Genomic DNA, 12110 nt, shown 5'->3' with positions numbered 1-12110 from the left:
CGCTGCTTGTTGGTGGCATTTCGGTGGATGCTCGTCCACTGGTCAGTACGTGGGCGCACTTAGATGCCCCGGCGGGTGCCATGGCACTTGCGTGCACTGCGTTGGGGACCCCTGATCTAATGCCTCCATGCTTGGGAGCAGTGACTCAGAATTTACAAGGGCATTTGCCTTGATGTTAGTGATGTGCCTTTTGCCTTCTCCTGTGAAAGCCAAATTTGAGTTGGTTAAGTCATCAGTTTCTGAAAAATTATAGTTCACACATACACAGTAAAGGTCTGTTGGAGGCAGGCAGTATGCACAGGACTATAGGGTTCTAGGGGTGCTGCCACACCCCCTGGCTTGAAGTGGTTTCCATCATATACAGGATTTAGAATTTGATTCAATGGCTCTCAGCACCCCCACTGTACAAATTGTTCCAGCACCCCTGGCAGTATGTTCTCTGAGGATTGTCTTCACTGAGCATGTTCCATCCCCACAGAGCAACTGAATGTGCTCTATCCTGCAGGGGCTAAGCAGAAATTTTCCTGCTTTTGTTCCTCTAGATTAGTGGGTTTGAAACTATGGGTCACAAATGAGAATTGGCTCGCAGAATGGAAGAGACTGGGTCGCAGCGGCTCTGGTCAGCACTGCCGACCAGGCCGTTAAAAGTTCTGTCAGTGGTGCTGCCTGGCTAATGCAGGCTAGTCCCTACCTGTTCTGATACCATGCTGTGCCCCAGAAGCGGACAGCAGAAGGTCTGACTTGTAGGCAGGGGGCTACGGGGTCTGCACACTGCCATCGCCCTGAGCACCAGCTCTGCACTCCCATTGGCCAGTTCCCGGCCAACGGGAGCTGGGGGAGGGGGTGTGCCTGCGGGCAACAGCCGCGCTGAGCCGCTTTCGCACCTCCACCTAGGAGCCAGACCTGCTGCTTGCCGCTTCTGGGGTGCAGCACGGTCTGTAGTGCCAGGAGAGGCAGAAAGCCTGCCTCTCCGCTGTGCTGCTGACTGGGAGCCACCCGAGGTAAGCCCGTGCCCCAATCCCCTGTCCCAGCCCTGAGCCCCTTCCTGCACCCCTCATCCCCAGCCCAGAGCCCTGACCCCCTCCCACACCCTGAACCTCATTCCTGGCCCCACCTCACAGCCCTCACACCTGCACCCCCTCTGTCCTAGCCCTGAGCCCCTCCCATACTCCAAACCCCTCATCTCTAGCTCCGTTGAGCCACAGGAATCAACAGTTTTCTTCAGCTGGATCTCCAGAAAAAAAGTTTGAATACCACTGCTCTAGGGGGCCAATGTGATATCAGGCGGGGGCTCTCAATGACCCTCCGATAGCACTTGGGCAGCAAGGAGGAAGCAACTTGACTTAAATGCAAAGGAGTCGGGGAAGGATTAGGCAGGGGACAATAGGAGCTAGGTAGGGTAGGAGAATATGAGTTGGGAAAGAGGAGAGTGGATGGGAAAATAGGAGCACCAGCGCAGAAGTCTATAACCATGAGAGAACTCTCCCCTCCAAAACCTGGTAATGAATGTAAGATTCTGGAGTCTCAGCATTCTTTGCTATGTAGTATACAGCTGTGAAAATCACTAGCAAAATTGATTTTTTTCTCCTGTAGTAGTTGATCCACATTGAAGATTACAGCCCACTATTGCTACAAGTTACTCAGTAAGCTCAAATAGAGTGTTGTGTTGTGGACCTAAAGGTCCCAACCCTGCTGATGACCATGTAAGGGTCACTTTGGTTCTACCTTATGGAGGAAATCATGTTGTTAAAGACTGTTGTTATGCATATGCACAAGGTGACTGAATTACAGTTGCACAAGTAACCTTAAATCTGATATTTCTTAACGTTTGAGTGTTTTACTCTGGAACCGTAATGTGCTTTTAATGTAGGGGAAGGGTTCCATAATTTCCTGTGTGTGTGTGTTTTAAAAAAAGCAACTGTAAAAACAAACTTAATCATGTGCAACTATAATGACTCTACATGGGTCATCAGAAAGGTTGGGGACTCTACCACTTGAGCTAATTGAGTAACTGGTAATTATTCTATGTAAAAAATATGCAAGTAGAGTAGATGATGTGATGGTTTGCACAGGTTATGATAATTATGATATTGGTTTTGTTTACATTTTTGAGTAGGAAAATTGGTAGGTGAGGATTAGCTGAATGGAATGACAAAAAGAAAAAAAAAGGGGGAGAGGGAACATGGAAGAGAGAAAAAAAAGGGGGAGAGGGAACATGGAAGAGATGGAAGCATGTGGGATAGATTTATCTTAAACCTGTTCCTGTCATCTTAAACTAAGCTGAAATAAGACTATTTAAACAGAAATAGTTTCCAACCAGCCTCTGGAAGAGGTTTAACAAAGACATTTTAAAGAAACTTAAATTATACCAATGCAATTCTACATTGAGGCCGGGGCTAAGACCCAGAAGACAGGATGTTACAACATTATTTTTATTAACCTGAGCTTTTGGGCAGTAAGGATGAAGTGAGACTGTAGGAGGTACCTGAATGAGGAGAGTGTGGTGCAGAAGACAATTGAGAAAATTGCTGCACCAAAAGCAGTTGTTATGGGAAATCTGAGAGCAGCCTTGACAGAGATTGAAGTCTGTAAGATAAAAATTATACAGTGGACTTGAAAGCAAATGCATTAAATCTCCAAAACTACTGTATATGCTACTTATCAGACAGTTCTGCGGAAGTAATATGAAATAGCAGATGCTAAAAAGTAAGGCATTTGGAACTGGGAAGTTGCTAATGTAGTACCTCTTTCTTTTTCTGTATGTGTATATAAATAAATATAAAAACGAGAAGTTCTCAGGAAGTTGATCAGTGAGTCTCATTTTAGTTCCAAGGAAAGTAATTGAAAATCTACATAAGAATAGAATATCACAACACTCTGTTAAGTATAACCTTCTAGGGACAAACCAGGATAACTTCTCTAATATAGTGCCTCTCTATTTTATTTCTTTTAAGCAGAAAATAATTTAGATGATGTGGTGGACGTAATTTACTTGGCTTTTCAGAAAGCTTTGGTTAGGGGCCCTATTAGCCACAAGTTAAAGGACAAAATCTTACTGGGGATTAAAACTGGTTAAGCAATAGGAAATAATCAAGTGAACACTGATTCTTAGACTGGAGAGAGATTAATAGTTTGTGCTCCAGGAGATGGAATTTGGACACATGACTAACATATTTCTTATCTAGAGGAGGAAGTAGGTGGCAAGTCATGGAACTTGTTGATGACAGTATAACTTGGTTAGTAAAAGCTGCAGCAAATTCTGTTTACAAAAAAGAATAGGGACCTAAAATAATAACATTCCTAAGAAAGAATATATCATTCTCCTTTCCCAAGTTATAATTTTTCAGTAATCTGGCTGCTCAGTTAATTATCCAGATACCTGTGATTCCATTAGTTCCCCTGAATCAGCAATCAGCAATGTATATACATACTGTAAGGAAGAGTTCATGTTATCAGTTCTTTCATCTTGCTGTAAAGTGCGTCTGGCATGTCCCCAATGACTGAAATGATGTTAGAGATAATGTATTTAATGTGTCTGTTTGTAGACCTTTATCAATCACTATTGAATATGGTCATCCAGGAACCTTTCTTCTTTTTCTAGTTTAAGTTGGGTTGGAGGGTTTAGGAAGGCTTAATGGTAAACTACACTTTGCACTTAAACTTTAGACATCTTAGAAAAGACACATTCTCCATGGGGACAAATAAACAAAGCTGGGTACCTTTCACCACCCCAGTCAGTGATTCATGTGTACTAGCCCATGTGCAGGAATCACTGGGCTTTCACTGCATTTTTCACACTAAAGCATATTTGCAATAGTGTCTTAAAATATCTCTGCACAATTTTAATATTTAAATAAAAAGCTTTCTCTTTGTTAAACATTATATTTGAAATATATTAGAAAAGCTTAATTGGCTTGTTATGAAAATTACATCTTGTATTTAATTCACAGAGTGTCCCAGAACACCAGATACTCCAAACAGTGACCCTCGTTTTTCTACTAACAACAGATTGATGGTCTTAAAAAAGCAATTGGATATAGAACTGAAGGTAAAGCAGGGAGCAGAGAATATGATACAAATGTATTCAAATGGCTCTTCAAAGGTAAGGCTTTGGAATACTTATAGAATACTGAAATAACCAAAAATATAAAAGTCATGTAGTTTGAACATATGAACAGTGTGCTATTTTTTATTTCAATAAACTACATAGTAATGTAGAACTTAGAGACAATTAATATTATACTCTTCACCTCCAGAAGCATGGTTTCATCCCACCGAAGGTGCTCATTAAGAGTAGTTTAGTTTTCATCAGTTCTGTGCCCATGGGTTTCAACCTACATAATAAATTGAGTTTATGAAATCTGGAACCTATTAATCTTTGATTATGCATGATTCACTTTGAAAAGCAGGGCATGCTGTGTAGTGCTCTGCATGGTGTGATGTATTGTGATGCTTATTCTGGGTATTACGGCTTTTATGAAGGGAAATCATGCGTCACCAATCTATTAGAATATTTTGAGGGAGTCAACAAGTGTGTGAAGTATCGGACAAGGGTAATCCAGTGGATACAGTGTACTTGGACTTTCAGAAAGCCTTTGACAAGGTCCCTCATCAAAGGCTGATAAGCAAAGTATGCAGTCATGGGATAAGAGAAGATAAGATCCTTCATGGATCAGTATCTGATTAAAAGATAGGAAACAAAGGGTAGGAGTAAATGGTCAGCTTCTGCAATGGAGAGAGGTAAATAGCAGGGTTCCCTAAGACACTATACTGGAACCTGTTCTGTTTAACATGATATGCAAAGGGGGTGAAGGATGAGATGGCAAAATTTGCAGATGATGCAAAATTATTCAAGATAGTTAAATCCAAAACTGACTGTGAAGCATTACAAAGGAATCTCACAAAACTGCGTAACTGGGCAACAAAATGGTCCATGAAATTGAGTGTTAATAAATTAAAGTAAGCACATTGGAAAACCATAATCCCAACTATACATATAAAGTGATGGGGCTCTAAATTAGCTGTTACCACTCAAGAAAGAGATCTTAGTCACTGTGGATAGTTCTCTGAAAAAATCTGCTCAATGTGCAGCAGCAGTCAAAAAAACTACCTGTGTTGGGACCTATTCAGAATGGGATAGATAATGAAACAGAAAATATCAAAATGCCACTGTATAACTCCCACCCACACCTTGAATACTGCATGCAGTTCTGGTTGCCCTATCTCAAAACAGGATATATTAGAATTGGAAAAAGTACAGAGAAAAGCAACAAAAATGATTAGTGGTATGGAACAGCTTCCACATGAGGAGAGAGAAAAAGACTGAGATTCTTCAGCCTAGAGGGATTTGATAGATATCTATAAAATCATCAACCATATCAAGAAAGTGAATTGGAAAATATTATTTGCCCCTTCACATAACACACAAACCAGGAGTCACCCAATTAATTAGTGAAATTAAAAGTTTAAAACAAGCAAAAGGAAGTACCTCACATAATGCACAGTCTGCCTGTGGAACTCATTGCTAGGGGATTCTGTGAAGGCCAGAAGTATAATTGGGTTCAAAAAACAATTTGATAAGTTAATGGAGGATTGGTCTATCTGACTGTTAGCGAAGATGGTCAGGGATGTAACCCTATGCTTTGGTGGGTCTCTAAACCTCTGACTGCAGGAAGCTGGGCCTGGACACTCAGGGATGGATCATTTGAAATTGCCTTGTTCTTTCCCTCTGAAGCATCTGGCACTAGCTTCTGTCAGAAGATTGGATACTGAGCTAGATGGACCATTGGTCCGAGTCAGTATGTCTGCTCTTATGTACATAAGAGTGGTGCATCTTTTTAATCCATTGGGCTAAAGAATGATTTGACCAAGATTTTTGAGCTCTAATGTTCATGCCAGTCAAGCAGAATGTGTCTTTGCAAAATATGACTATGAAAGGCATACATCTGTTTTATTCAACAGTAACAGATTCTTATACAAAGACAAACTTTCAGTCTTTTCCTCCGATTTTATAGGGAAGCTATCAGGATTTTATGAATCTTCTATTAATCTTTCTAAATATAAAGTGTATTAGTTCTTTTTAAGGGGTTATCGCTCTAATTTCTCTAATGTGGAGGAACGCTTGGAAGAAAGCTAAAGAGAAAACTTGTTTAAATGTAAGGGTTTTTGTAGATTTCTTGATATTCTATATAATCTTACAATCTAACTTTCAGACATTGATAAATTTTACAATAGAGCTAAATAAATTATAGATCTGAATTTCTATATGTAATACACACATAGAGTAGAATCAAAAGATGTTCAAGGAAAAATGTATGGAGGAAAACTAAATGGGTTCTCTTTAATTTTGTGGCTCACATTATTATTATTATTATTTTTATGATGTACATAGTTCTAGATGAGTCATCTAACCAAGACTTTTTTAAACCAAACACAGAAATATTTATTTATTCGTATTTCTTTGGCTGCTGCAGCCCTGCACATTCCAAATCTTACCTCCCTTCCCCCTTTTCTCACCCACCCTCTATTCCCCACAAGGCCACACCACCTCACCTTGCATGTGCCTCTTCTCCAGGGTCTAGGCTCTAATTAGTGGAGCCACACCTGTGCTGCTCCACTAATTTGGCAGGTGGCCCTTCATTCTCTTGTGTGCAGCAATTTTAGAGGGAACTATTTACAGACCACCACAGTTTGAGAATCTCTGTATTACTGGGTTGAATCCAGTCTGAGTTTCTTATGACATCTCCAATTAGAACTGCCCAATACTTGGGGTCCTTATCCAAAACACCTGCCTGTCATGCACCTGTTGCTTACTAGATTGAACAGGAAGTAGTGATAAGGCAGCTGGAAGAAGTACCAAAAGTGTACCTTTTGACCAGAGTCCATATAAGCCTAGATTGTTGGCCATCTACCTGCTCATGTACCCTGACTTCCAGGTCATTTATATCCTTGTGAGGTCATGTGACCAATCTCCCTAGCTCAGCTTTAGGTACTCTTTTTTAAAAAAAAAAAAAAAAAAAAAAAAAAAAAAAAAATTCAGGTGATCCCTATGGATCATCATTAAGGCTATGATTTTTGTCAGGGAGTTTATGGAAGACTTCCAAAGACCTCCATGACTTCAGCCCCTGTGGCTGGGATCTGCAAGGTCCTGCCACCTCCTGCAGTGGCAGAGAGCTGTGAGGTACCTCTGCCGCCTAAGCTCTGAGCCGCTATGGGTGGTGGCGGTTTACTTCGCAGCGCCCCGGCCACCACGGCAGGGCAAGGGCATCCCCGCAGTTCCCCAGCCACCACGATGGCAGGGTCCCGGGGGGACCCCCGGCAGTTGCAAGCCGCAGATGGAGGGGGACCCTGGAGCTCTGAGCTCCCATGGGTGTGAGAGCCTGCTAGAGCTCCCAGCCACCCCACAGCTGCCCAGCCCTATCCCTGTCATGGATATTTTTAATAAAAGTCAGATACATGTCACCAGGCTTCCATAAATTTTTCTTCATTGCTCGTGACTTGTCTGTGACTTTTACTAAAAATACCCATGACAAAATCTTAACCTTAATCATCATCAGAAATGCACCAGTGTCGCCTCTCATAGATGTTGACAGTCACAAGGCAGGATGGAAACTTTTTTTAGGCTGTTTAATGGAATTCTTTGAATATCCAAGGTATGATTTTGGACATTGTTAATGTATTATGATCAGCCAAATTAGATTTCTTTGGTTATGATAGTGCTGCCAAAAGTTGACATATTTGCATCCATTATCTTAAATGGCTAAAAATGATAGTTTATCAATTTTTTTTACCAACTTTATTTGTGTTCAAAAGCATACATTTTCATGCAGTAAAATTGCAGGTGAAATGTTTTGCAAAAATATATTACTATTTTTTATGTAAGGAAAAAATATTAAATACAGATTCTTGTTCTGTTTCAAATTGAAGTAATTCATTTTGTTTTCTTTTCAAAAACTATTTTTATTTCGTTTTGGGTTGTGGGGGGTTTCTATGCCTTTTCTCCTTTTCCTCTCCTTTTTCAGTAGAATAGAGGCTGGGCAGAGAAGTAGGAGAAATCGATGGAATGTTTTTCGACAAGCGGAATAAAGTTAGAATTTTGGTTTTGTTTTGAAATTTGTCATCTATTTATTTTTTTTTAATGGAAATTTGGAATTTTGTGACAAGCTATAAAAAGTATTTGTCTTCAGATGCAATATTTATGTCAAATCTCTAAAAGCTTCTAGTTCTGCTACTCAGAAATTATCCTTAATTGAGCAGGGTTGGGAGGATTTGGTGGACTGAATGAATCAACAAGGAAAGAGGAAGGATAAACTTTGGGCTTGTCTACATAGAGGGGAGTGGTTTAGCGGCACACTGAGTTGAGTGTACCTCCGTGTCTGGCGCTCAGTATCTAAGATGCAGTAATAGTATATACACAGACAGTCATTTCCTGTTTCAATTCTTATCATTGTGTACACATGAAAAAGACTTTGTGCACAGTACCCTTGTGGCATTCTGGGAGCAGGGGGTAGCCCATGGTCCTTTAAACTGAAGAAGGCAGTTGCAATCAGTGACTGAATCTTTTACTTGCCAATTGATAAATGTTTGAATCAGTCCCGTTTCATATACGGTGGCTGGGTTAGGAAAGGGAAGATAATTCTTCTGAAGCACTGTCCCCAACAGTTTTTGCAACAAATATAAAATAAATGCCACGTATTCATTTCATCTGCTGCACATTGCTCAGTAGTGACTGAAACAGCTGACCTGCTTTAATCTATAAGCATAAAAATCTGGACAACAGTTAGGGTATCAAAAAAAAAAACATAAAAGAACCCACGTACCTGTAAGTGATGTGGCTGGAATGGTGGGGGTGGGGAGCTCTTATGGGGAGGGGAGGACTAGCAAATTCAACCAGCTCCCAGTGATTCACCAGGTCTTTGAAAAACAGTTTGTGGCGCTCCAGCTGCTTTAATATACAGACTAAATCATCCTTTTGATTTCACTCCAGTTCTGTTTGAGTGGAAAGAATCATAGGACTGCAAAGGACCTCGATAGGTCTTCTACTCCAGTCCCCTGCACTCGAAGCAGGACTGCCTGGCAGGTGTTTGGAGACTTTTAAGAGCAGTTTAGACAATGATAGAGATTCCACAGTCTCTCTAGGCAATTTATTCCAGTGCTTGACTACTCTGACAGTTAGGAAGTTTTTCCTAATGTCCAAACTAAACCTCCCTTGCTGCAATTTAAGCCCATTGCTTCTTGTCTATCCTCAGAGGTTAAGGAGAACAATTTTTATTCCTCCTCCTTGTAACAACCTTTTATGTACTTGAAAACTGTTGTCATGTTCCCCCTCAGTTTTCTCTTCTCCAGACTGAACAAACCCAATATTTTCAATGTTCCCTCCTAGGTCATGTTTTCTAGATCTTTAATCATTTCTTTTGCTCTTCTCTGGACTTCCTCCAATTTGTCCACATCTTTCCTGAAATTTGGCACCCAAAACTGGACACAATACTCCAGTTGAGGTCTAATCAGCATGAGGTAGAGTGGAAGAATTCCTTCTTGTGTCTTGCTTACTACACTCCTGCTAATACATCCCAGAATGATGTTTGGCTTTTTTTGCAACTGTTGAATCATATTTAGCTTATGATCCACTGTAACCCCCAGATCACTTCCTGCAGTATTCCTTCCTAGGCTGTCATTTCCCATTTTGTATGTGTGCAACTGATAGTTCCTTCCTAAGTGGAGTACTTTGCATTTGTCCTTGTTGAATTTCATCCTAGTTACTGCAGACCATTTCTCCCATTTGTCCAGATGATTTTGAATTTTAATCCTATCCTTCAAAGCACTTGCAACCTTTCCCAGCTTGGTATCATCTGCAAACTTTACAAGTGTACTCTCTATGCTATTATCTAAATGAAGATAGTGAGCAGAACCAGACCCAGAACTGATCCCTGTGGGATCCCACTCAATATGCCCTCCCAGCTTGACTGTGAACAAGTAATTACTATTTGGGAATGGGATTCCAACCAGTTATGCATCCACTTTATAGTAGCTCCATCAAGGTTGTTTTTCCCTAATTTGTTTGAGAAGGTCGTGCGAGATAGTATCAGAAGCCTCACTAAAGTCAAGATATACCACATCTACCGCTTCTCTCCCCCCCCCCTCCCCTCAATCTGCATGGCTTGTTACCCTGTCAAAGAAAGCTATTAGTTTGGTTTGACACGACTGATTTTTATCATCTTAGTGTTTGCAAATTAATTGCTTAATTATTTACTCCATTATCTTTCCAGGTACTGAAGTTAAGTTGACTGGTCTATAATTTCCCGGGTTGTCCTTATTCCCCTTTTTATAGAGTGGCACTATATTTGCCCTTTTTTCAGTCCCCTGGAATCTCTCCCATCTCCAGGAGTGTTCAAAGATATGAGCCATTCACAATTATATCTCCTCGGTCAGCTCCTTGAGTATAATAGGATGTATTTCATCAGGCCCTGGTGACTTGAAGATACTTAACTTGTTCTTTCCCTATTTTAGCCTTTGATCTTACCTCATTTTCACTGGCATTCACTATCTTAGACGTCCAATTGCTACTAAACTTTTTGGTGAAAACTGAAACAAAAAAGTCATTTAGCACTTCTGCCATTTCCACATTTTCTGTTACTGTTTTTCCTGTCTGATTGATTAGCATTTCTAGTTAATAAACACAACTAAGGGCCTCCCACCAAACCCCTGTCTTTTGTTTTTAATATTAAAAAGCAATTTTCTAATAGCAATAAGACACACCAACACATTGGGAAAACCACCAACCCTGTGTGCACCAGTAACATATCTGTTGTGACTTACTGCCAGAGCACAGGTTTCCGAGTGGTAGCCGTGTTAGTCTGTATCAGCAAAAAGAATGAGGAGTACTTGTGGCATCTTAGAGACTAACACATTTATTTGAGCATAAGCTTTCATGGGCTAAAATGCACGGATGAAGTGGGTTTTAGCCCACGAAAGCTAATGCTCAAATAAATTTGTTAGTCTCTAAGGTACCACACATACTCTTCATTCTTTTGCTAGAGCACAGTGTCATTCTGAAATGCTTACCTCCTTTCCATAGGGTTCTGGAAAATTAATCCCCGATGAGATCACATGACTTAACCTCACATACAGTGACCATCATAATTCCTGGTACCAAGACAGCTCTTCATCACAGGCTTTGTTTAAAAAGACTCTGACTGTCAGAGCAGCATATGTATGTCAGTCCGTCTGGACCCTGGGACTGAGTAAGGGGTTTTTGATCACCACAAGAGCACCACCTCTTGGACAAATCTGGCATAGCACCTTTCTACCAGTAGTTAGTCACTGTGGTTGTCTCTCTTCCTGTAACTTTCAGTGTTCCCTCTTTGCACTCAGCCCTCCTGCTGGATCCCTGTATGGTCTCCCTTTCTGGGGTATGAAAGTCTCACTGGATCAGCTGTCAGGATGGTGCCTCCAACAGTCCTGCTAGTGGCTTGTAGTAGAATCCAGACCTTCCCTCAACACTGGGTTCCAGCCCAGGGACCTTATAATCAGCAGCTGCCAAGGTCTGCGAAGTCTCCTTCCTTGATGCTATTTCCCTGGACTTCTTCCTATGCTGCCTTCTCAGGTTTTCCTTCTTCACAAATCCTCTGGGGTTGGCCCTCCTTCCAGGGCTAGGATCTCAAGGCTTATTCTCCCCATGGTTTTCCTTCTCCTCACCTCTCTGCTCCCAGCGAGTGACTGCAGGATCTCCCTTTGCAGCATCTGCTACTTCAACTTTCCTCTTTGTATTCGTTACCTAGTTCTCCCCTAGCTGGGCTTGATCAGCAATTAGTAATTCATGAATCTCTGGGCCTCCCTCCACATGCAACTATGAAGGTTAATTGGTCTCTTATGGACCACCTTAACCCCTTCAGGATTAATATGAGTGCTTTGAAAAGTTCTGCATTCACGGAGACTCAGGCATTAAAAGATCTGAGCACATCAGATGTTGCAACAAGTACTCAGCTCTAACTCTGAGGCTGAGTTTGTACATTTCTGTTAAAAGTGCATGATGGTTTTTTACCATGGATCATCTGCATCTTCTCTCATGTAGGAGCTGGGGTGCCCACAGCTTATGCACATTGTGCACAGTG

The 12110-nt window shown here is 41.2% G+C and overlaps 1 protein-coding gene across 6 annotated transcripts in view; it reads left to right on the top strand.

Annotated features, from left to right (window-relative positions):
• Window positions 1-12110, top strand: part of PKN2 (protein kinase N2) — a 121325-nt gene that overhangs the window by 72231 nt on the left and 36984 nt on the right. For all 6 annotated transcript variants that reach the window (XM_050962119.1, XM_050962116.1, XM_050962117.1 and 3 more), the window contains one exon: window positions 3951-4102. In XM_050962119.1, the coding sequence (XP_050818076.1) occupies window positions 4013-4102 (90 nt within the window). In that variant the 5' untranslated portion in view covers window positions 3951-4012. The remainder of the gene's footprint in view (window positions 1-3950; window positions 4103-12110) is intronic.

The sequence above is a fragment of the Gopherus flavomarginatus genome, chromosome 7 (assembly GCF_025201925.1).
Source record: "Gopherus flavomarginatus isolate rGopFla2 chromosome 7, rGopFla2.mat.asm, whole genome shotgun sequence".
Lineage (NCBI taxonomy): Eukaryota > Metazoa > Chordata > Testudines > Testudinidae > Gopherus > Gopherus flavomarginatus.
The sequence above is the reverse complement of the archived record's forward strand: the minus strand, read 5'-3'. Positions and strand labels throughout refer to the sequence as shown.